The 26,216-nt window shown below is 45.0% G+C and overlaps 2 protein-coding genes across 2 annotated transcripts in view; both read left to right on the top strand.

The window, feature by feature from the left end:
- Window positions 1-18,656, top strand: part of LOC306829464 (uncharacterized protein) — a gene marked incomplete at its 3' end in the record, with an annotated part of 110,003 nt that extends 91,347 nt beyond the window's left edge. The window contains exons 5-9 of the mRNA XM_079352507.1: window positions 18,106-18,133; window positions 18,164-18,199; window positions 18,395-18,451; window positions 18,533-18,617; window positions 18,653-18,656. Of these exons, the coding sequence (XP_079208633.1) occupies window positions 18,106-18,133; window positions 18,164-18,199; window positions 18,395-18,451; window positions 18,533-18,617; window positions 18,653-18,656 (210 nt within the window). The remainder of the gene's footprint in view (window positions 1-18,105; window positions 18,134-18,163; window positions 18,200-18,394; window positions 18,452-18,532; window positions 18,618-18,652) is intronic.
- LOC306828957 (uncharacterized protein) lies at window positions 1,144-4,730 on the top strand. The gene is made up of 2 exons (XM_079351716.1): window positions 1,144-1,512; window positions 2,980-4,730. The coding sequence occupies exons 1-2, from the start codon at window positions 1,332-1,334 to the stop codon at window positions 4,410-4,412; spliced, it is 1,614 nt and encodes a 537-aa protein (XP_079207842.1). The 5' UTR covers window positions 1,144-1,331; the 3' UTR covers window positions 4,413-4,730.
- Window positions 18,657-26,216: the final 7,560 nt, after the last annotated feature.

The following is a 26,216-nucleotide window of genomic DNA, read 5'->3' as shown; positions in this document are numbered from 1 at the left end:
CTCTATTCAGATGGTAAAAACACACTTCACGGCAGATTGTGGAAGATAATGTGAGACTGAAACCAAGTTATTGTATGAAAGGCTCCATGTGAAGAGAGGGAGAAACCCCTCCAGTGGCCACTCCTTGAAAAATCCTATTTACTGTGAGTCATGTAGCCGATGCTTTGAGCCAAAGCCACGTTGTTTCTGTTCCTTCTCTCTTCCTTCTGCCTGTGTAGTAACACTCGTAGTCTCACGTTGTAGGACTATGGTGTGTGTGGGTCAGTTTCCTGGAGACTCCAATGTTGAGACTTCTGTCTTCTTCATTTTACAGCTCACAGTCCAAAAGGACAAGCTGTTTACGCTGACGTCCTCTCTGCTAAACCGGATGTTGGTGTCTTCTCTGTTGACCTGTACTGTGAAGGATTCAACCTCATCCAGACGCATTCTGACCCCAGTGTCATCCACATATCTAAACCAGAGGCTGAGTGTAGCCCCTGTACAGGTAGATAGACCCCTAGTGTAGGCGCCATAATATGTCTTTTTACTGTAGTTGTTTCTCCTTTATATGGGTTTGATATTGTTTCTGGTAATTAGCAGTGGGTGTGGTTTACGTTATTTTTACTTGTGCATTTGGGGTGGCGGGAGGCAAGACAAAGAGGGTGTGTTTGGAAATATTTTCTGTTGACCGTCATCACCGTCATTTTCTTTGGACCCTTTGTTTAGAAATGCTTTTGTTCACTTTTTGGTTCACAAAATTTAGGAACAATCTGCAATCTGGAATTTTTGATTTTTTTATAAGAACGAGTCACAGACACAAACTCACTCATCCTCTGCAGCATTTAACAATCTCACGCCGCCACACCTACTCTCTACCTTTTCCATTGAGAGATTGGTCACTATTGGAGATACAGATGAGCCGATGGCACAGCCATGTTTCTGTCTGTAGAAGCCTCTGCTGTTCTGGAAATAAGTTGTGTTCAAGCAGAGGTCCAGCATGGTGTTCTGGTCTGAGACACCGTCTTTAACCTACCTGCAATGCTGGTTTGAATTCTTCCCAAAACATCAGAGGCCCCAGTCCCACAATAAACATTCAAAGTACCCACTGATGACTGGGGGAGGTGATGACTTGAGGCGTAAGTAGGTCAACGACTCAGCTAACGACTCTGATGGGAGTCATCCTTGATCATTGGTATGCTAATGATCCACAGAGGCTTATATTTCTAGCTCCGTCCTCCAGATAGTTTAGAAGTGAAGAAGCCTTCTGGAGGAGAGGTGAAACGTCTTCAACATCTTCAACCAGTCCAGTTGTCTTTGGATCAAGCTTTGACTTTTCCTTCTGGGAGTCTTGGATGTGGGGTCAGATGTCCGGGTTTCAGGATCTTAAAGAGCTCTTCAGACGACGGCTGCTCGCTGCGGTTATCACAGATATATCAGAACAAACAACAACAAGTGGATATGAAGAGGAGCTCCACAGACAAAGAAAACTGCTGCAGGTGATGTTAACACCTGAAATCAAGCTGCACAGAGCAGGTAGGTTTTCTTCCCACTGCTGGAAATGGGTTTCCTGCTGCTATCGAGTAGTTTTTTGTGTACTATTTTTTAGTAGTTTTTTAAAATGTGTACTTTTACCTAAGTACTGTTGTACTTGGCTACATTTTAAATATCACCCGTTACTGAGTAAAACACATGTAGACCTGTTACGAATAAGCTGTAGCAACTGAACAGAAGTGCTGAGTGTGAGATACAAACTTGAAAGCAGGCTGAGTGTTAGCGTCAGTGTAGCCTGCTTAGAGGGGAACACATTGACTTGGTCCTTTACCTGCTTTTGTAAAGTGTCTACAGATAACGCCTGTTATGAATTGACGCTATATAAATAAAGATTGATTGATTGATTGACTTCTACAAAGATCTCATAGAAGCTCATACAGGGTCACTTTAAAATAAGTGATCCATTATTTGGACTCTCAGCTTTAGATGCAGCTAAACATTGAAAACTAACTAGCCTCAAAATAATCAACTCAAATCCTCTTTTTGGTCTCAGCCTGTTCAATGAATTAACTGAACAAAGAAGGTGTGGTTGGTTTGAGACTTTAAAAACACATTTTATATATCATGATACATGTTTTTGTCTTGTGTTATAAAACAACCTTTGTAGCAGCAGCACTATGAGACACACACACCCGAACGGAGCATTCAGAGACAGCTGGTTTCTACAAGGTCACAAACCTCCTCTGCTGCTTGATTCATGTTATATTTGGACCAAAGCACAGAAACACAGATGCTTCATTTAGAGCACAGCAGGGGCTGTTTGAAGAGATGGAGAATATGTCCTCTTTAATAAAGACTTATCTGTTCAGATAAACATTTTATTTTCTACCCCATTGGCAAAAACAAAACACAGATATAGACATATATTATCCCCCTTTTCCCTCTTTTCAAACTCTTTTTGAGCTGAAGGTGCACTGAGCCTCTTGTTACTCCGATGCGATGAGGTAAGTCATTTATAGTACCTATCACTTATTTTTTTATTCAGTAAAGCATATGATTGAAATTGTAGAGAATCACAATACTTAACCGAAAAAAACTACTGCAGTAAAAGTACAGATTTTAAAAACTACTGTTAAAGTAAAAGAACTACTCAACTACAGGAACGTGAGTAAATGTAATTCACTATTTTTACAACTCAGCAAACCAGTCCCCTTATTCAGTTGTTTAGTTTATATAGTGTCTTCACTCTCCTACAAGTTCCTTATTTTATTTGAAAATACAGGTAGGTTTGTATCCAAAAAAGAAATAAAGCAACCTAAGCTTGTGACAAAGTTACAAAACGAAAGCTTTACAAGCTTTTTAAAAATGCAAAATAAGTGAATTCCAAACATGATTAAAACGATAAAACTATTGATTTTCAGACATTAAAAATGAAATCATTTGACAGTCCTTATTAATATTCAAACATCAGTCTCAGTTTGGTTAATGTTTGTTTCCTTTGTCCTGCAGATGTCCAGCAGCTGTTGGTGAGTAAAGAAGAGCTTCCATCTGAGCAGCAGGAGTGGAGCCACATTCTGGACCAGGAGGACACTAAGCCCCAACACATTAAAGAAGAACATGAGGAAGTGTGGATCAGTCAGCTTCAAGGACTGGAGGAGGCTGATACCACCAAGTTCCCCTTCACTCCTGTCTCTGTGAAGAGTGAAGATGATGAAGAGAAACCTCAGTCCTCACAGCTTCATCACAGACAAACTGAACAGATGGAAACAGGAGCTGATGGAGAGGACTGTGGAGGAGCAGAACCAGAGAGGGACTCAGATCCAGAGAGACGTTTACAACCTGAGACTGAGGTCAAGACTGAAGAGTCTGATGAACCAGAGACTGAAGTCAAGACTGAAGACTCTGATGAACCAGAGACTGAAGTCAAGACTGAAGACTCTGATGAACCAGAGACTGAAGTCAAGACTGAAGACTCTGATGAACCAGAGACTGAAGTCAAGACTGAAGACTCTGATGAACCTGAGACTCAGGTCAAGACTAAAGACTCGGATGAACCTGAGACTGAAGAGTCTGATGAACCAGAGACTGAGGTCAAGACTGAAGACTCTGAGGAACCAGAGACTGAGGTCAAGACTGAAGAATCTGATGAACCAGAGACTGAGGTCAAGACTGAAGAATTTGATGAACCTGAAACTGCGGTCAAGACTGAAGACTCTGATGATTGGCACGAGACAAGAGAAGGTCTGTCAGAATTAAACTTGAAAAATAAGACACTAAACACTTCAAAGGGAACTAAACTAAACAAAGAGAATCTGACCAGTCACATGATGATTCACACAGGAGAGAATTTTTTCAGCTGCTCTGAGTGTTGTAAATCGTATTGTTCTAAAAAAAGTCTGAACAGACACATGATGAGTCACATTGGAGCTAAAGCCTTCATCTGCCTTGAGTGTGGTAAAAGATTTAACACAAAAGAGCTTCTGACCAGACACATGTTAGTTCATTCAGGAGAAAAACGCTACAGCTGCTCTCAGTGTGAGAAAAGATTTACCCATAAGTTTAGTTTGACATATCACATGGCATATCACACAGGGGAGAAAGCTTTCAGCTGCCTTGAGTGTGGTAAAAGATTTAACCGAAAAGAACATCTGACCAGACACATGTTAGTTCACAGTGGAGAGAAACCCTTCAGTTGCTCTGAGTGTGGTAAAAGATTTAACCGAAAAGAACATCTGGCCACACACATGATGAGTCACACTGGAGAGAAACCCTTCAGCTGCTCTGAGTGTGGTAAATGTTTTACCCAAAGAGGAGCACTGGTCCCACACATGTTAGTTCACACTGGAGAGACACCCTTCAGCTGCTCTGAGTGTGGTAAAAGGTTGAATACTAAGAGAAGTCTGACCAAACACATGATGATTCACACTGGAGAGAAATGCTAATCTTGTCCAATGGTAAGTGATCCAAGTGAAGAACTTCACTAATGTGTATTCATCAGTATGTATTGACTAACAGATGTATAACGGCTGTTATAAAGGGATATAAGACAGTTCTATTAACAGAAATCTGTCTCTACTTTGTTGACATTGATGTGTTGTTGCTGACATATGAAGCAGTAAGTTGGGAGCAGCTATGATGTTTGAATGTAAAGGCTTTATATGAAACAGTTACAGTGTAAGGATCCTTCTTCTCTCCTGATATCTTCTCTTCTTTCTGTCACTCTGTTTCCTTGGAGGCTGCTGTGTTGGGTAGCTCAAGTTCTTCACACAGCTCATGTGGAACCTTGTAATAAATAAACTGATGGAGAGTGAGAGAGACTTTCATCTACTTGTGTTATTTTGTGTCCAGAGTCTCTTTGGTAAAGAAAAGAAGTTCAGATCCTGATGCAGAGCAATCACAGTGAGATCAGGTATTTCTCTCTTTGGCTTCCTTTTTGCTGCTTTACTTCTACATATTTTCTGCTCAGTTGGTGGAGTTTTAAACAAATGGTTGACATCGGTGCAATATTGAGCTTGTTTGTTTCCATGGTTATATATAAACTGACAGGTGTCCATGTTGTCCAAAGTAAACATTGTGTACTTTGCTCCTTTGACACATCAGTCCAAAACCCTGGCGGCTCATAACAAGCTCAGATTCTGTGGTCAGTCAGTTCAGTGTGAACCGGCGCCTGGACAGAGCATAACGACATAATGTTAAAACAGATCATAACAGCCAGGTGGCTGACCAACCACCGGGACCAGCTCTAGAGGGTGACCAAGTTACTGACCCCTCACAGGAATTGGTTCTGGGGACGGCCATGTGAACTACCAGCAAAGGGCAGGACCTTTGCCAAGGACCCAGGAGCCAGTCGGACCACAGACGAAGGAACGTCATCCGGTGTCAGCCAGACCACCAAAGAGACATCGTCAGATGTCGGCCAGACCAGCGAGGAGACCACGTCAGGTGTCGTCCGGACCGCCGAGGGAATGACAGGCGTTGACTGGACCACAGAGGAGACGTCATTGGGTGTCCACTGGGCTGCTGAGGAGACGTCGTCGGGCATCAGCCGGATCGCATAGGGGATGTCGTCAGGCGTCGGCTGGATCACAGAGGGGACGTCGTCGGGCGTCGGCCGGACCATCAAGAAGACGTCGTCAGGTGTCGACCAGACCGCCGAAGAGATGATGTGAGGTGTCGGCCAGACTGTTGAAGAGACGTCGGTTGTCAGCTGGGCCGCCGAGGAAGAGACATTGGTTGTCGGCCGGACTGCCAAGGAAGAGACATCATGAGTCGGCCAGACCGCCGATGAGGCATTGTCGGATGTCAGCAGGACCGCCAAGGAGCCCTCAACTGGACGCAGTTGGTGCTCTGTGGGATCAGGAACAAGTACAGGAAGCAGGGGGCTTTCTGCAGGAACAGGTACAGGAAGCAGGGGGCTTTCTGCAGGATCAGGAACAAGTACAGGAAGCAGGGGGCTTTCTGCAGGATCAGGAACAAGTACAGGAAGCAGGGGGCTTTCTGCAGGAACAGGTACAGGAAGCAGGGGGCTTTCTGCAGGATCAGGAACAAGTACAGGAAGCAGGGGGCTTTCTGCAGGATCAGGTACAGGAAGCAGGGGGCTTTCTGCAGAATCCGGAAGCAGGGAGTGCTCAGCAAGATCAGGAACAGTTACAGGAAGCAGAAGCTGGTGGCAGACAGCGCTTTCAGGAACGGGGACAGGAAGCAGATAGCGCTCTGCAGGATCAGGAACAGATACAGGAGGCAGACGCTTTAGCTGAGGCTTTGGTGAGCACAAGGGCTGAGCCACAGGGGTGCCAGGCAACCGGTAAACGTGGTGGCTACCTCTCCTTTTAGAGCCTCCACGGCTTCCAGGCAAAACGGCCAAGTGTATGCCAGTCCCTGGAGACTGCTCTGACAAAAGAGCGTTCAGTATAGAAAGAAACACATTTTGAAGATAAATAATCTTAGAATAAGGATTTATAGTGTCCAAGTTTACCCCTGGGTCCTTTGCTGGTCGGTTCATTCTGTCACGCTAACAGGCAGAAAACAGGGGAGGCAGACCCAATTGCAGGAAAACCAAAAAATGATATTTATTTAACACAAGGGAAACAAACAGAACACTAAGGAAAACACGAAAACTAAAACAAGGTGAAACACAGAAACCAAACAAAACAATGACAAGGAGACCGAAATACACAACTCAAGGGCAAAGGCAGTTTAAAAAATCTGTTCATTGCAGACAGGGTTTGGTACACGGTAGTCAATTAATCCCGGCAAAGGTGTCAAAAATGGCAGGCATGAATCAAGGTCAAAACACACTAGGAGTCTTTTTCAAACCGTCCACTACACCCTCGCCCCACTACCCCTCCATTTGCGCGTCCACGTGGAGGGTCCGCCATATTAAGTCCGTCTCAAACCACTTAGCGGGGAGTGGTAGTGGGCCATAAAACTCTCCTCCAGCGAGTCTGCACCGATGCCCACTTGATGATCACGTGTAACGCCTATTGCGTCAGGTAGTCACGGCAGGAGTGACCTATTCAAAAGTAAGTTCAGTGTGTTTGAACAAACCAAAACACTGCTCCAACTAAGATGGACATTTAATATCGTTATACAGACGTGAACAACTTCACCTGTTTATTGTTCTAAAGGATCAAACAAAAGCCTCCTCTTCTTTTCTTCCTTCTGTTGATGTGTTTATTTGGGAAATGGGCCACAGGCCGGACGCGAACCCGGGCCGCCCGCGCGCGAGGATTATAGCCTCAATACATGGGATCGCGCGCCCTGCCACTGCGCCACCAACGATCCCATTTGATTGTATATTTAAAGGGACAAAAACTAAAGAATATTGAATTATGTTGCAGACAACTTCTCACTGTTATTTATCATTGTTCTACTTTTGATTTCTTTGTAAAACTTAATTTCGGCTACAACAAAAAAATAAACGTCTTGCAGCTGTGATGTTCATTTATAGTCTCCTTGTTTGTGCTTTCATTGAAGACAACCTGTTCTTAAACATTAAATTATAAATTACAATAAAGAATGTGGGCTCCATCTGATCGTTTTGCTATAAGTCTACGCTAATATAAATTTACTAGAGAAAAATAATGTACATGAAGACTTTTACAGAATGTATTATGTACATTAATAATAAGCCTTCCCCCAGGATGCCGCTGAGTAACCATGGTAACACACACTTCCTGTTTCCACCTGAGAGAGTGAAATTTGTCCCAAAGCCTGTTCCAAAATATGTCAGACATACAGTGAAATCGAAATTACGTTTTTCGGTGTTACGGTGATGGCTTCTTTGGAATGGGTGTGATGGTGGTCGTTTTGAAGCATGTTGGAACAACAGTCTGCCTCAGAGAAGTGTTGAAAATGTCTGTGAAGACATCTTTGAGCTCCTCTGCACAGTCCTTCAGCACACGGCCAGGGATGTTGTCTGACTTGGACTTAGACTGAACTTTATTGATCCTTTGGGATGACTCCCTCAGGAAATTTAGGTTCCAGCAGCACATACAAAGAGAGAGAGCTGCTGGAGAGGCAGCCGTCGCTCACAGCGCTCTCTTAAATCCTCACAGTGCTCTCTTAAATCTCTTCAGTCTGGACCTGCAGCCTTGCGGGTGTTGATGTTGAAGAAGGTTCTCTTCACGCTGGCTGCAGTCAGGCACAGGGTCTGGTCGTGGGGAGGAGGGGGGGTCTTCTGTGCGGGCATGCTATTGTTTGTTTCAAACCTGGCAAAGAAGCTGTTTAGGTTGTTCAGCAGAGAGGTGTTGTTGTCACAGGTCTGTGGCTTGGGTTTGTAGTCCGTGATGGTCTGGATACCACGCCACAGGCTCTGCGCGTCTCTGCTGTCCTTGAAGTGACTGGTTACTTTAAGTGAGTAGCTGTGTTTAGCTTTCCTGATGCCACGGGACAGGTTGGCCCTCGCTGTTCTCAGGCCGACTGCATCCCCAGCTCTGAAGGCGATGTTCTTGGCCCTCAGTAGCCCGCGTACCTCTCCTGTCAGCCATGGCTTCTGGTTAGCCCGGGTGGTGATGGTTCTGGTGGTGGTGACATCATCAATGCATTTGCCGATGTTGGAGGCAACAGTGTCAGAGTACTCCTCAATGTCTGTGTGGTTGTTGTAGGTGGCTGCCTGCTTAAACATCTCCCAGTCTGTGGTTTCAAAGCAGTCCTGCAGCGCAGCAGAAGCCCCCTCTGGCCACACACATACCTGCTTCAGAACTGGTTTGGTGACTTTAACCCTGGGTCTGTAAGCTGGTATTAGCGTTACACTGATGTGGTCAGAGTGGCCAATGTGGGGGAGGGGTGACGCCTTGTAAGCACCTTTAACAGATGTGTAAATCATGTCTAAGGTGTTACCTTCTCTTGTGGGGAAGTTCACGTGTTGGTGGAGTGGGGTAAAACCGTCTTGAGATTTGCATGGTTAAAATCCCCCGCGATGATGAAAAATCCGTCTGGGTGGGCTGTCTGCTGCTCACTGATGGCGTTGTAAAGTTCCCAAAGTGCATCGACTCTATCCGTGTTGTTCTTGGTGGGGGGATATACACAGCGACGAGCAGGGTCGCTGTAATCTCCCTCGGTTGATAGAAAGGACGGCACCTTATGATCATAAACTCCACCAGCGGTGAACAGTGTTTACATACCACAGCTGCATCCCGACACCAAACATCCCTGATGTAGACACAGACTCCACCACCTTTCTTCTTTCCTCCTTTAATAAGGATTCTGTCCGAACGGTAGCATGTGAACTGTTCAAGCTGAACGGCGGAGTCCGGGATGCGTTCGTTCAGCCATGTCTCTGTGACGTCCCTAACGTCGCGGTGCGCAGCTCTCATCAGCTCTATGTGGTCCATTTTATTGTCCAAAGATCTTACATCAGCCCGTAGAAGAGTCTGAAGAGCGGTCCTGTAGGGCATTTTAGCGAACCTCGCTTTAATTCCCCCACGTTTACCTCTCTTTTGTTTTCTTTCGCACCGTTTGCGTTTACTTCTCCTCTCCAGGGGGTCAACTGGCTCGCGAAGTAATCCCAAAGTTTGAAGCTGTTGTTTTAGGGATTCTGGTAATAAATCCACAGAAATGTCATTACTGTTTGAGTCCAGTAGAATCTTGCGGCTGTAATTGAGTTTTTCCAAAGTAAGAAAAACGGGAAAAGTCAAAAGAAAGAAAGAAAGTAAGAAAAAAAAGTGAAAACACCGTTCTATAGGGAGAGCGAGGGGCCGCTGTGACTGTTCGCGCCACCGGTCAGTCAAAGACACACACACACACCTCTGTGTGAAAGCCTCTTTGAACAAGTGGGATGGAAGGCTGTCAGATGGACAGTTAGCAGGACCAAGGTGCTCCACTATTTCAGTGAGTGAAGAGAGAGAGGCAGGCTCAAACTGCTGAAAGACAGCTGAGCTTGCTGTAAGAACTGAGGGGTCCTGAGCTGACTGAGGGGGCAATGACCTAAGAGCAGCAATCTTATCACGGAAGAACCTCACAAAGTCCTCACACAGTGAAGAAGTAGGCTCAATACCGACAGCACCAGATGGATTGACAAGAGAATCAAAGACATTAAAAAGAACCTGTGGTTTTTGGACATTTGCAGAAATGAGTGTGGATAAGTATTTAGTTTTTGTGGCTTTCACGGCTCGCTGATAAGCAAGAAGACAGTCACGCAGAAGTTCCCAGGAAATCTGGAGTTTGTCCTTTTTCAACTCAAATCAGCTCCGACTTATTGAATAAGACACTCACACACTGAGCTTTAATCCTTCAAGTGTCCCTCTGTTCCCCACAGATATTACAGGAGTATTAATGATGTTAACGTGCTGCGCTCCCCCAGCCTGACAGACAGAGAGAGACAACAGGAGCACACATACATACGGGCAGTGCAGACGTGTGGATCCACCATAGACAGAGAGGTGAGGAGGGAAACCTTCTGTGTTTCTTCTTCTGGATGTTGAACCTTCTTCTCCTCTGCTGATGGACATCTCATGTCTGCACTGTCCACATGTTAGCTTGTTGTGTGAGCTGCTCTGTTAGTGTCTCTGTGTGTGGGGCGTGTAACGGCTCGTCTGATTGGATATACTTCATTAGGACCGGCTGCTCACCGGTCAGGACCGAGCAGGCTGAAAACTGTCTGCTTCTGGTCACATGCCCATCTATCGGTGCACTCTTACAAACAGCTTGATGAATCAAAGTTTACAATGAACAGAGGTGTGAAAAGAATGAGCATTTCAAGGAGGGATGTAATGAGAGCTTTTCAGCACACTGTGTGTGTGTGTGTGTGTGTGTGTGTGTGTGTGTGTGTGTGTGTGTGTGTGTGTGTGTGTGTGTGTGTCTGAAGTGGAGAGAGCCAGCAGTCACTTTGCACCTGTGTGTCTGTGACAGTCTGTGACACAAACTCTCAGCTTGTTTGTGTTCAACACACAGCATGTCACTTCTGCCAGCAGGGGGCGCTCAATCCAAACACTAACAAAAAGAAGAGCAATCATTGGAGGTCACTCTGCTCCCCTCACAACTCAGACTAGACCGTAGTCAAGGTGAACGGGTGAAAGTGACCTGAGGACCAGAATATGTTTACAGACCAGCTAATGTATCTGAGTATAATTTACATGAGGTTTTTATCACAGCAGCACACACAGCAACAGGACCACATCTGCTGTTTCCACGGCAACCATCAACATTCTGTGTGTCATGGCGGCTCATCACACTCCCTCCCCACACCTGACCCAGCACCTTTCCTACCCCCCTCCATACCTGCCCACACAGCTTGCATTCTACCTGTTTACAGTCATGTCCATGGACTCGTCCATTGCCTCATGATGAGAGACTTCAATATGATCTCATTGAATGTGAATGGACTGAATCATGTAGCACAGAGGAAGAAGAGGTGGCTCCAGATGGAGAGAGATGAAGGGGATGTAGTGTTCCTCCAGGAAACACATTTGAGCAGATAAGAAAGTGAAGAAAAGCACTAAGAGCCAGGTATACTATAGCTGCTGTAGCACAGCTCGGAGAGGAGTGGCTGTAATCATTCAATCCCATGTAGGCTTTGAAAAACAACATGGGACATCAAGAAGGCACATTTGTTCTGGGAGTTGGAAAATAGAGTGCACAGATATTTCTTTCCTAAATGTTGATTCTCCTTGTGACACAGGAACAGAACTCACAGCTGATAGAGTTCAGAACAACAAAGAGTAAGGGGCTGGTAATATTAGGGGGAGATTGACATGTTGAAGCCAAACGTTGGACTCCTCTAATGCTAAGATACACAGAGCAGATCCTTTCATTCTTCCACAGCTTCACTGCTCCACTTCTTTCATGTCCTCACAACAGGCTTACAGAGCTTTACTTCCTGCTTGTATGAAGGAATCAGATGGACCATGACGTGTTGAACTTGGTCAGAGTGGCCCAGCTGCACTTGGCCCCTCTGACCAAGTTCAACAAAAAACCAGGATGGATGTGGCCGGTTCAGGTAACACATATGACGTCCCTTCTACACTGAATGAATCAGACGAAGGAGGAACAAATATCAACCTACTGTGTGTGTCTGACTGAACTCCTCCTTGGACTTCCTCCTCGTCTCTCCCCCCTGTTCATCCCTGGAGGTGTAAACTTTTAAAAGTGTTTTCATGGCCCTGGTTCTCTAAAACTGAACAGTAGATACTAACAGGATACAGCACAGAGAGTAGGGACTGTCTACTGACTGTGTTGACACTTTGTAATTCAGATGCACCCCTTGAAGATGTTTGTCCTCTCCTCTGAAAGGCTTCTTCTGTTCTGAACTATCTGGTGGGTGGAGCCTCTGTGGATGACCATCAGAGTCGGTAGCTGAGTCGTTGAGCTAGTTTCAGCTCGAGTCGTTACCTCCCCCAGTCGTCTGTGGGTCGTTTGAAAGGTTTTTTCTTTTTCAATTCAAAGTGTTTTCCTTTCTCTCAGGAGGAACCCAGGGTTAGTGTGAGCATATATTTGTGTTTGTTTGGTAGGGATCACATTATCTACACAGTTATGTAAGCTGTTACTACATCACTAACTACTTACTACAACATCAAACTAACATACTTCATCAGCTCTTCAGGACAGGATTCTGCACTCCACTTCCATCTGAAGGACTAAGGACTCTCCTGTGAGGAAGACAAAGTCCACATCCTGGACAGGGAAGACTGTTGGTTTGAAAGAGATGTCAAAGAAGCCATCTATGTTAAGGTGGGAAACCCCTCCCTTCACTGAGGTGGTGGTCTGAGACACCATCTTTCATTGATTATTCTAACTCTTTACTGGCAGGTCTTCCTACATGCACTATCAAACCTCTGCAGATGATCCAAAATGCAGCAGTGTGATTGGTCTTCAACCTCCCTAAAAGATAGATAGAGATAGATAGATAGATAGATACTTTATTGATCCCGAGGGAGATTTAAGGCATCCAGTAGCAGTATACAGACAGGCAGGACACAAGACATTAGTTACAATACACACCCGCTGTCCCCACTCCCCTCTGTATACAATAATCCCCCAAACAAGATTTAGCAGCCCCTATGTGACTAAGAATAAACATAATTATATGTTAAACCTGTGCAGTTAGCATTAGCAATTAGACTTAAAACTTATATAGCATAATGTGTAGCCTGTGAGGAGAGAAAAACATGTGTTGGTTAAAAGAGACCTGTAAACAGTTAAAGAGCCTTAGAAACAAAGTGCTGGCCTTCTAGAAACTAGTTACATGTGCATGTACAGAGGTGTTTGAGGTAGTGCCAGAGGTGTGAGTACAGTCATTAAACAGTCAATGCAGGGATGTAAATTGGCTCACCAATTTAAGGTAGCAGTGATTAGCATTACGTGTCCTAGACAATATGGTGAAACCAGGAGTGATTTGGGTGACTATCGTTAAGTAGCCAACTGTTGAGGAGTAGATTAGCATTAACTGTTGAAGACAATAGAGTGAAACTTGACCTAATTAGGGTGATCATGTCAACCATTACAGATGTAGCATAACACAACAGTAGGATGAAACCAGACATGATTAGGGTGATTATCTATAGAGTGACCTGTGCTCAGTAAGGTGACTATCAATATGCATTACAGTGTCCAACTGGGGGCTGACTCTGAGGTCAGCAGTGCAGATGAGGAATGAGAAAAAAGTGAAAAAAGAGTCCAGGGATCACCGTGCGCTTCTTCCCTGCCGTGACAGTGAAGTGTTATACAGTCTTATGGCCTATAGGGGGACAAAAGAGTTCTTGAGCCTGTCTGTGGAGCACGACTGTGACAGCAGTCTTTCGCTGAACATGCTCCTCTGCCCGGTGAAGGTGCTGTGCAGAGGGTGGTGTGTGTTGTCCATGATGGAGAGCATTTTGTCCAGAGACCTCCTCTCTACCACTGACACCAGAGAGTCCAGCTCTGTACCCACCACAGAGCCGGCCCTCCTCACCAGTCTGTCAAGGCGTGCTGCGTCCCTCTTCTTGCAGCTTCCTCCCCAGCACACCACGGCGTAGAAGAGGACGCTGGACACCACAGACTGGTAGAACATCTGCAGCAGCTTTTTGCAGATGTTGAAGGACCCCAGCCTTCTCAGGAAGTACAGACGGCTCTGTCCCTTCCTGCAGGTAGTGTCCATGTTAGGCGACCAGTCCAGCTTGTCATCCAGCTGCAGCCCCAGATACCCGTAGGTCCTGACCACCTCCACGTCGACCCCGCCGATGGAAACAGGTTCTAGATGTGGTTTCTTCCTTCGGAAGTCCACCACCATCTCCTTGGTCTTGGAGGTGTTTAGCTGCAGATGGTTGTCACTGCACCACGTCACAAAGTCCTCGATCAGGCTCCTGTACTCCTCCTCCTGTCCATCCCTGACACAAGCAACTATCGCAGTGTCGTCCGAGTATTTCTGCATGTGGCAGAGCTCAGAGTTATACTGGAAGTCAGAGGTGTACAGGGTGAACAGGACGGGGGAGAGGACAGTCCCCTGTGGTGCACCGGTGTTGCTGACCACAGTGTCAGATTTGCAGTCCTTCAGTCTGACGTACTGTGGTCTCTCTGTGAGGTAGTCCGTGATCCACCTCACCAGGTGCGAGTCCACCCTCATCTCGGTCAGCTTGTCTCTCAGTAGGAGGGGATGGATGGTGTCGAAAGCGCTTGAGAAATCAAAGAACATGATTCTCATCACGCTGCTCCCTTTGTCCAGATGAGAGTAAGCCCTGTGTAGAAGATAGAGGATAGCATCGTCCACGCCCACCTTTGCCTGGTATGCAAATTGCAGGGGATCCTGTGCGTGTTGTACCTGGGGTCTGAGGTGTTGGAGCAGCAGCCGTTCGAAGGTCTTCATAACGTGGGATGTCAGAGCGATTGGTCTGAAGTCGCCTGGCTCACTGGGGTTCTTCTTCTTGGGGACAGGGGTGAGGCACGAGGTCTTCCAGAGCACAGGAACCTTCCCGAGCCGCAGGCTCATGTTGAAGATGTGCTGAAGTGGCTCCCCCAGCTCAGCAGAGCAGGCCTTTAGCATCCTGGGACACACCTTGTCTGGGCCTGCTGCCTTCCTGGGGCGGAGTCTCTTCAGCTCCTTGCTCACCTGGTCTCTGGTGATGGTGGGGGGGAGGGGGGATGGATTGTCACTGGAGGTTGTATCTGTTCTGGTGGAGGTGTTGGGGGGAGGGAGAGGGGGGGAGGGGGTGTGTAGAAGCGTGCTGGGGGGACAGGCACTGGCTGCAGCGACGGGGCTGTCGAACCTGTTAAAAAACAAGTTGAGCTGGTTTGCTCTCTCAGGGTCCCCGTCTTCTGCATTGTTGTTTTTCTTTTTGCAGCCTGTGATGGTCTTCATGCCCTCCCAGACCTCCCTCATGTTGTTCTGCTGCAGCTTCTGTTCTACCTTCCTTCTGTACTCCTCCTTTGCCTCTCGGAGTCTGACCTTGAGTTCCCCCTGCACCCGCTTCAGCTCTGCCTGGTCTCCCTCCTTGAATGCCCTTTTCTTCCTGTTAAGGATCTCCTTGACATCGCTGGTGATCCAGGGCTTGTTATTTGGGAAGCAGCGCACAGTTTTAGTGGGAACCACAACGTCCATACAGAAGTTCATGTAGTCAGTTGTGCAGTGTGTGACCCCCTCAATGTCATCACCATGGGTCTCTTGTTGGGCACTCCAGTCAGTGGTCTCAAAGCAGTCTCTGAGGGCCTCCTCTGCCTCGGGAGACCATTTTCTGAAGGTGCGAGTAGTTATCGGTTGTCTCTGGATCATAGTTTTGTACTGTGGCTTGAGTAGGACCAGGTGGTGGTCGGACTTACCCAGAGGTGGTAACGGGGTGGCAGTGTAGGCGTCCTTCACGTTTGCATACAGGAGGTCTATTGTCCTGTTCTTCCTGGTGGGACAGCTTACAAACTGGTGAAAGTCCGGTAGTGTGGAGTTCAAAGTAACATGGTTAAAGTCCCCTGAGATGGCGATGAAAGCATCCGGGTGCAGCGTTTGTAATCTTGAGGTGGTCGCGTGGATGACGTCACACGCAGTTTCGGCGTGTGCCCGGGGAGGAATGTAAACACAGAGCACGATCGCGTGAGAGAATTCCCTCGGCATGTAGTAAGGACGGAGACCCACCGCCAGCAGCTCGATGTCTTTGCTGCACGTTGCCTCCTTCACAGTAACATGTCCATGGTGGCACCATCTGTTGTTAATAAACAGCGCGAGTCCTCCTCCTTTCCGTTTGCTGCTGCGTTTCGTGTCTCTGTCCGCTCTCACTGTAGTAAAGCCCGGTAGATCCACGTTAGCGTCCGGGGTGTTTTGAGTCAGCCAGGTTTCTGTGAGGCACATTAAACTGCACTCTCTAAATGTCCGGTTGTTCCTCACAAGAGCAGCCAGCTCGTCTGTCTTGTTGGTTAGACAGTTTACGTTCCCCATAACTATCACCGGAACCGAGGGCTTGTACCTCCATCGCTTAGCCGCGAGCTTAGCCCTTACCAGAGCCCCGGCTCGACAGCCTCTATACCGCCGCCTCAGCTCCTCTGGTATCGGGTGAACGATGCCGGCTTGTCCCGCTGACCGGAGCGAGAGCAGCGTTTCCCTTGAATAAGAAAGTTTTCCGCTGCTATTTCCACGAAGGCACGAAAAAGTATCCATAGGATACATAAAGTTATACACTGAAGGTGTACTATAAAAACTATATAGTATAGTACTATAAAAACTATATAGTATAGTACTATAAAAACTATAGACGTAGAAGTTGGCACAGAGCCACAATAAACGAATAACATATCAGACGGGTACGACAGGGACGGAGCTACTGAATGTGCGGCCACTCACGTCGGTGCACAGGTGAGAAGTGTCGAGAAGAGCGCATGTCCCTCCTCTGTTCATCTCCTTACACTGGCTCCCAGTTACTGCTCACATCAGATTTAAAACTCTGCTGCTGGCTTACAGTCACAGAAACGTCTCCTTACCTAAACTCTATAATCCAGCTCTACACTCCCTCCGCCCTCTACGCTCTGCCAATGAAATGCGTCTGATCCAACCTTCACTACAGGGTCCTAAGACTCTAACTGGACTCTTCTCCTCTGTTGCCCCCCGGTGGTGGAACAAACTAACAAACTTCATTTGATCTGCAGAGTCTGTTTGCACCTTTAAGAAAAAGCTACAGACCCAGCTCTTTTAAGAATACCTCTGACCTTAATGAGGACGATGCTCTCCATAGATGATGATGGTTTCTCTTCGTGGCGATGACTTAAAGATGGTTTCTGTTCTGCTTAGAGCTCTGAAGAACTGCAGTCAATGTTCTGCTTTGCCTGTGGTCACTTCCTGTCAGCCCCTGTTTGTCCAATCAGACTTAAAGCTGATTGTTTGCTCTTCCTGACGTTGTTTCCTCTTTTTTAGATCCTTGCTTGTGTTGTACTTACTCTCTGATGTATGTTTAGGGCCGACAGTTGCTCAGTCTGTAGGGACTTGGGTTTCCAATGCTTCCAGTGTGGCAGCCGCTGCACTGACATTTGTCCATTAATGGAGATTCAGGCCTGTGTGTGTGAGAAGCATGTCTCTACAACAACAGAGTGTGAACCACAACTTCCCCCTCTGGGATTAACTCATTCCCCGCCATTGACGGAAATTTCCGTCATTTGGAACCCAACCGTTACCCGCCATTGACGGAAATTTCCGTCAATTGGTGTTTTCAGTGTAATATGATAGGGGGCGCTCTGACGGATGTTGTGAAAAAGTTACAGGACTGTGGGGTCAAAAACCAACAAACAAGACCACCCGCGGGAAAGTAGAGAAAAAAAAACAAACATCTTCTTCGTCCTTATTTTCCAGCGGGCGGTGTTCTATCAGTCTGTATGTGAGTTTGACGCGCGTCATAAAGTCAACATTAGCCGTATAGATATGAGATAAAAGCTCTTGAACAGTATAAACATGCCGGCGCCAGCAAGGAGATATTCGGCTGTGGAAGCTTTAGAGATAATTATCGATACAGACTCTGATAATTCATTTTTTGACCTCCGTGAAACTGATCTGGATGACGGCAGCAGCGGCGACAGCGAATGGAGGGATTCAGGACGTGTCAGAGGTAAGATATGATCACGTTATTTTTTGATTCACCGTGATAACATATGCATCTGATAATTCATGAGATAACAAAGCTGAATGTCGAAATAACATATCCCTCAGTTTTGTACATAAACTATGTACCCACTTTTTATTGTAATTTCCAGACACAGAGTCCAGGTCTCCAAGATCCAGGTCTCCAAGATCCAGGTCTCCAAGGTCCAGGTCTCCAAGGTCCAGACATACACGTAGGTGCAAGAGGTGAGTTATGATAACATGTTTTATTTAGTTTGATAGTATGTTACTTGGATTGTATGATTATTAGATACTACAAGACAAGAGCATCTGCTAATTTGTGAGAGAAGATAAAAAAGAAATAATTTAGCTTTCATTTTGTACACAAACTATTTACCAAATGAATATTTGTCTGACATTTTACTGTCATTTTACACACAGAGTCCAGGGATTCAAGGCCCAGGTGTCCTTTATACAGACCTACCCAAGGTGAAAGAGGTAAGATATGATATGAAGAGTTCCTCTCTTTGTGCACATCACACTGTTGAATAAAAAAATTGTCATTCTAATTATTTACAGGTCGATCACAGCAAAGAGGCAGAGGTCGGACCTGTGGATCTTATGGGCGTGGTGGAGGTCAAGTACCTGGTGACCAAGCAAGAGGGTCATTAAACCAGCCAGGTGAAGGTCCTGGTCCAGGTAATCTGATGTGGAAAGAAATGAACTGGCAGCCAAAAGACTTTCTTTTCACTCAGAATCCTGGACCTCTAAATGATGCTGCTGCTGGTCTTGGTCATATCATTCGTAAGCCTGACCTTGAAATGTACTGGTCTACAGAGGACATGTTGGCCACCCCCTACTTCAACAAGGTCATGTCCCACAATCGGTTTGAAATCATATGGAGATTTCTACCCTCCAATGATTATGAATCAAGGCCAGCAAATAGCACTGACAGGTTGTACAAAGTCCGCCCTGTCTTATATTACCTTATATCTAAATTCAGTCAAATGTATCAACCTAACACCAACATTTGCATTGATGAGGTTATGCTTCTGTGGCGTGGACGGCGAGCGTTCAGGGTATACAATCCCCAAAAACCTGTCAAATATGGGTTCAAATCCTCCATCCTTTGTGATTCTGACACAGGGTGCTGTTACAACATGAAACCCTATTGCAGAGAAGGCACTTCCCTGGGAGACACAGTTGTCTCTCTTCTTGATCAGGTTTTTGTTCAACTAATGTTTTATTATTGAAAATAACCAATATTTAAGTGTTTGTAAAAACAAAGTATTTCTGAGTGTATAAGAGAAGAAAAATGTATAATATAGTTTGTAAATGTTGTAGTGCTACACTATTCAAAGAAAATGTATAATTTTATGTCATCATTTTTATTTATTTTAGTTATTTATTTTAAAATATAACTGTAGTTGTCAAATGAAAGTAAAAAGAATCCAAATGTAAACTCAAAATAACTTTTTTGTCTTGAAAATAAATAATGTGTTTTACAAAAGTGCTGTTTTCTCAGCTTTTTGTCCGGAATGTTGTTTTTTTGTGAAAATGGCCGATATTCAAGTGCTGATTAAAAAAGATTGAATGAAGTTTGAATAAAATAGTTTTTTGTATATGAAAGCAGAGGCTCTGATCTTTCTTTTGATGTATTCAATATTTACATATTCAAAGAACAAAATATTCTGTGAGTCTTGAAAGATTGGTGAAAATGGTGAAAAAGGCAGGCGCTGGCTGGCAACAGTTCTAGAATTCTCTGGCGGGGAAAGAGTTAATAAAGTATTTAAAATAAAAGAAGTAAAATGTTGTTGTTGCTAAGTGAATTGTAGAATCACCATCTCTCACCTAGCTACAATGCTGTTTTGAATTCTGTCAGCCCAGTCCCACCTTGGAACATGTGACCCCAACGACCCACAGATGACTGGGGGAGGTGATGACTCGAGGCGTAAGTAGGTCAACGACTCAGCTAACGACTCTGATGGGAGCCATCCTTGATCATTGGTATGCTAATGATCCACAGAGGCTTATATTTCTCGCTCCGTCCTCCAGATAGTTTAGAAGTGAAGAAGCCTTCTGGAGGAGAGGTGAAACGTCTTCAAGATCTTCAACCAGTCCAGTTGTCTTTGGATCAAGCTTTGACTTTTCCTTCTGGGAGTCTTGGATGTGGGGTCAGATGTCCGGGTTTCAGGATCTTAAAGAGCTCTTCAGACGGCGGCTGCTCGCTGCGGTTATCACAGATATATCAGAACAAACAACAACAAGTGGATACGAAGAGGAGCTCCACCGACAAAGAAAACTGCTGCAGGTGATGTTGGTGAGTAAAGAAGAGTTTCCATCTGAGCAGCAGGAGTGGAGCCACATTGTGGACCAGGAGGACACTAAGCCCCAACACATTAAAGAAGAACATGAGGAAGTGTGGATCAGTCAGCTTCAAGGACTGGAGGAGGCTGATTCCACCAAGTTCTCCTTCACTCCTAAGAATGAGGTCAAGACTGAAGACACTGATGAACCAGAGACTGGGGTCAAGACTGAAGACTCTGATGAACCTCAGATTGTTGACAGTTATGATTGGCATGAGACAAGAGAAAATCTGACAGACCTAAACTTAAAAAATAAGAAAATAAAGACTGAAAAGAGACCATATATGTGTTCTGAGTGTGGTACAACTTTTACCCAGAGAGGAAATCTCAGTCAACACAAGTTGGTTCACACTGGAGAGAAACCATTTAGCTGCTTTGAGTGTGGTAAAAGTTTTACCCAAAGAGGAAATCTGACACAACACATGTTGGTTCACAGTGGAGAGAAACCCTTCAGCTGCTCTGTTTGCAGTAAATTATTTTATCAAAAAGTAACCCTAATCAAACACATGATGGTTCACAATGGAGAGAGACCCTTCAGCTGCTCCGAGTGTGGCACAAGTTTTACCCAAAGAGGAGGTCTGACCCAACACATGTTGGTTCACACTGGAAAGAAACCCTTCAACTGCTCTGAGTGTGGGAAAAGCTTTACCCAAAGAGGAAGTCTGACCAGACACATGTTGGTTCACAATGGGGAGAGACCCTTCAGCTGCTCCGAGTGTGGTAAAAGCTTTACCCAAAGAGGAAGTCTGACCAGACACAAGTTAGTGCACAGTGGAGAGAAACGCCTTCTGCTGCTTTGAGTGTGGTATAATGTTTCATTCTAAGGTACATCTGACCCAGCACGTTAGTTCACACTGAAGAGAAACCTTTCAGCAGCTCTGAGTGTGGGAAAAAAATTAGATTTAAGGGATGTCTCACCAGACACATGATCACTCACACTGGAGAGAAATGCTAATCCTGTTCAATGGTAAAAGATCCAAAGTGATACAAGTGAACAACATGACTAATGTGTATTCATCAGTATGTATTGACTAACAGATGTATAACGGCTGTTATAAAGGGATATAAGACAGTTCTATTAACAGAAATCTGTCTCTACTTTGTTGACATTGATGTGTTGTTGCTGACATATGAAGCAGTAAGTTGGGAGCAGCTATGATGTTTGAATGTAAAGGCTTTATATGAAACAGTTACAGTGTAAGGATCCTTCTTCTCTCCTGATATCTTCTCTTCTTTCTGTCACTCTGTTTCCTTGGAGGCTGCTGTGTTGGGTAGCTCAAGTTCTTCACACAGCTCATGTGTAACCTTGTAATAAATAAACTGATGGCGAGTGAGAGAGACTTTCATCTACTTGTGTTATTTTGTGTCGAGAGTCTAAAGTCTCTTTGGTAAAGAAAAGGAGTTCAGCAGATCCTGATGTAGAGTGACCATAGTCAGATCAGGTCCAGGTTGAGTTCACTGAAGACCTTTAACCCTCAATAAGAATCCTGCAGTCAGAAGACAAAATAAGTCCCAGTCAGTGAAGATAAATCCAAGTCCAGTCCCCATGACCTGTTAATATCAGTTCACATCAACCCTCAGGTTTCTAGCTGAGGGCTTCACGTATACTGGACTAGTTCTCCTAGGTGTGCAGTAATTCACTGTCTTTGTGATGGGGGACTGATGACTAGTACTTCAGATTTTGTGTGGTGAGTTGTAAAAAGTTGTGTGACATCCATGAGTTTCTTTCTGAAAGGCCCCTTTAGACACACATCTGTGTTGCTTTACAGTGAACCATTCATTTCAAAGCAAAATGTGGTGTGTGAGTGGAGGGTCCATGGAGTCACTGTCTCTGTAACTGTGACACTCATTGATGTTCCTCCACTCATTTGCACCATTGAGTTAGGATTGGCCAGCTTAGACTGCACTTTCTGTGTTTGTTGTTTCTTGCTCATAGTGAAGTGTGACTTCAAAGCCAGGTATAAGTGAGTTTAGAAATGAAGAGGTAAGCAGGTTTAGCAGACAGTCTTCTTTCTCACCAAGGTGTGGTATGAGTCCGTCACGTCTCAGCTCAGTGCCTGGGTTCTGTGAAAAGAGTAATAGTGTCAGTTCCAAACAATCCTTGTACACAAGAAACCATCATGTCAGAAGGTATGAATACCTGTGCAGTGAGCAGTGGTTTGTTTTCAAAGAGCAGAGAAGGAGAAGGATGTTACACAGAGTGAGAATTTGTGTTGTGGAGGACAGGGACAGAATGTGTGTGAAACAGGAAGCCTTTAAATCCAACAGAGCTGACTCAGTTGATCCAGATGGGGCCTCAGCCTGGTCTCCACAACACCTCCCCTGCTCTCATCAGGGCAGTAAGCTGGGCTGTATAGTGGTCCAGTTTGGACATGAAGCTTTGCTCCAGATAAATCCTAGTTATTCTCTGAAACTCCTCCTTGATCTGAAATGACAAGGATTCAGAAGTATGACAGTAGTTCATGGTAAATCAGTGACTCATGAATTCTACAGGCGTTTTGAATGCAGGTCAGGGTGAAAAGCAGCAAGCAGCCACTTCTTCAAATCATTAACTTGGAGACAGAGAAACATTTAGCCTCTGGTTTGAACTTTGAGAGAGAAGTCTGTTTAAAGGTTCTTCATGTTCATGCATTGATACAGGAATCCTACACAACATATGTCCATAAATACATTCTTGTTACAGCCTTAAAGGAACAGAGAACATTACAAAGGCTATACAAATTCATCTAGCACAGATTCACAACACAGAGCAGGCCATCTCTCTTTGAGCTCATCGCTGCTGGACTTCAACCCACAACCTCATGCCTTCAACAGGAACAGGTTTTTTCTGGACTTCCTGATCTTGACTTCCTTAAGAAGCTGCTGTCTCTCCATCTCAACACTGTCCCTACTTTCTCCACTTGGGTGTGGAGGAAGGTGGTTGACCTCCGCCCTCTTTGCTCTCTTGACATTTTTTGCAGGATTTTTCTCAACAGGGGATTTCCTTGGTGATATCAAGCTCAGGACCAGGTACTTCACGCCTTCTCATTTTGGAACAGTAATTAGCCATCTTGTATTTCAGGCGCTGCTGCCACCCGTACATGCCTGAAAATGAGCTGCCAGCTTCTCTAAGGCATGTAGGCTTTTTTACCAGAGCTTCTACAACTGCCAATATTTGAGGAGCAGTAGGATAGGCAGTGAAGTGGAATATTTGGTCAGCAAGTTTCTCAAGTATGTCAGAGTTCATGCTTGGATTCTGAAGGAGGGAGCCATCATTTTCATAAGCCACATGTCCTGCTTGAAGGAGGATGTCAACATGAAATGAAAAGGTGGGTATCACAACATGAGTTGGCCATGGTTCAGATGGATGCTCTGGTGGCTGTGCTAGAATGATGGTGTCAGATGAGCTAACCGAGGAACTGTCATCCAGGAAAGACAGAGTCATGGAGTCGGGAGTGGAGGATGCAGCAGGTTCATTGATGGGGCTCAATGTGAGAAGAACAGAAGGTTCACTTTGAACCACTTTGACTGTGTCTTTGTCCTGAATAATATCAGTTGATGTTAGAGTGAAGAATTGGTGATCAAAGTCTTTGAGTTTGAGTCTCTTCGATTATAACTCCAAGAGACACTTTTAGAAAATCATGCTCCTACTTCTAATGCCATCTTGCTGCTGTAATAATAGATCTTAGTCTTGTTGATTGTATAATATGTCATGTGTATCTACCTCTGATGGTTTAGTGAGGGTGCTGTGGGTTTATGGGCGGGATATGTCAGCGAGAGCCTTTATGTGTGTACATTGTATGTAACTGTGTCTGTATTCAATTGTACTGATTGTGTTTTTGTATTCTTGAAAACGAGATGGATCATCTCAAGGAGATATCCAACAAATAAACAGAATGTGTATGATTATAAGTCGTAGCTGGGCAGGGCCTGACATCCTCATAGCCTTGGTCAAGCAGAACTGAAAAAACAACAGATAAAGAACAAGGATACAATTCAATGAGACGACAGGGAAAGAGACTGTGACATGTAACAGCAAGCATTTTAAAAAACAGTTCAAATGTGGAATAATTCAACAAATAAGTCAAGAGGAGACGGTTCATAACAATAAGGCACAAACTGGTTTGAAGGGATACTTGACCTACTTTGATAAACAGATATGGTGTTTAAGAGAAACCATTCCTCCAGCGTATAGGCAGCCAGTGGGAACTTATCAGTGAGCTGTTACTGCTCAATGACTTTAACTATGCTTGTTGTATCTAAGCTGAACCATCTAAAATGCTCCTAGTACACCTTTATTTTTAGATTCATTCAACATGTTTAGTTTGATCACTTTTTATTCATGTTTCCATCAGCTTCTCTTTCTTCAATGGTCAAATCCATAATAAGACTTCCTCCTTCCACACACTCATTGTCAACACATGAATACATTGTGTACATGTAATCTGAGCTGACACAATCTAGTTCTCACTGAAACTTCACATGTATTTGTAGACATGAGTTTAATTCTTATATTTGACTACAGCACCACGTTGATGGAATCAGTGTAATGAGTCCAGTTTGTGTCTTTTTGTAAAGACAGTCTGAATGTTCTTCTCTTGATTGACAGCTGAGGTTTCAACATGAAGACGATCTCTGCTGCTTCTGATCACACAAACACTTTGATTTCTTGTCCTGAATCTTCAAATCAAAGAGTCAAACTTCCTTCAGGGAGAAATGGAGGGTGTGCCCTGTGATCACCTGTTGGTATGTTGATGAACCAGCTCTGCTGTTTCCTGCTCTCAGTAGTTTGGACTCTGACTCTGTCCCGGTCTGACGCACATCTGTTCTCTGTTGAAGGTAAGAGACACTTTGACCTGTTTTTAAGACTCTCTGTTTAAGTGTCTAAAGAGCTGTAAGCTAACAGTTAGCCACCAGCTTCATTAGCTGCTCTGACTACAGTAGAAGTGAAGGAGACACAATGATCCTCAGCTAGCATGCAGGCTATGCTAACATGCTAACAGTACAGTGTTACACAGCAGAGGGAGGGCGTGGAGTCAGGCCTAAAAATAATCACTCCATCAGATCAACTGGTTCCACTACTTCTCTGAAACTGGACGGTTGCCAAGCAACACAAACACTGGTCTGTCTGCACCCAGAGCAGAGATCAGCACCGAGCAGAGAGCTTCTTCTGCACATTAAAGTTTATTAAAGTTTCCCCTCTAACAGGGTCAAAGTTGCTTCTAGAGCAGGAGGGGAAAATGTCATAAAGTGTGGAGGTCAAACCTCCGACTGGATTTGATTGGCTGCTTTGAGTGACATTGATGCGATGCGACTCTGCTGCTTGATCAGAAGAGTTGAAAATGTTTGTTGCACACTTGTACACAAAAAACCAAGCCTGCATGGGATTTTTATGATTCTTTGACTTTGGTCTGAAACCCAGAAACACAAACACATCAACTCAGCGTGACTCTGGGACATCTGGGTGGACTGAGCTACGCATGGCATCAAAGACCCCTGTGCTGCCCTGAGCTGCCCCAAAAGTGCCTGTGTGATACTTCTTTGATCCATCCACAGATATTCCACCTAAAATATGACACTGCCTTTGTACAGAAATAACTACCAGTCTGACTGAACAAGATGATAAATCACATGTTTAAAATCATATGTGAGGGGGGGCTAGTGTCCAAGAACATGGCTGAAATAATACAGGCCTCACATGTTTTAAATGTGATGAGCATTACAAACTGCTGTAAAAATGTGTCTGACAGCATTAAAGAAGAGAGCCTGAACCCGCGCTGTTCCAAAGGAAAACCAGGATTTATCTGGAGCCGCTTTTCTACAGAAACGTCTCCGTGTGATCGGGTACTAAGAGAGCTTTCTTACTGTCATTGAAAACTTTGAGCCACTGCTGTGATTCAGAGTTTGTCTGGAGGGCC

This window comes from Symphodus melops (assembly GCF_947650265.1).
Source record: "Symphodus melops genome assembly, chromosome: 9".
NCBI lineage: Eukaryota > Metazoa > Chordata > Actinopteri > Labriformes > Labridae > Symphodus > Symphodus melops.
The sequence above is the reverse complement of the archived record's forward strand: the minus strand, read 5'-3'. Positions and strand labels throughout refer to the sequence as shown.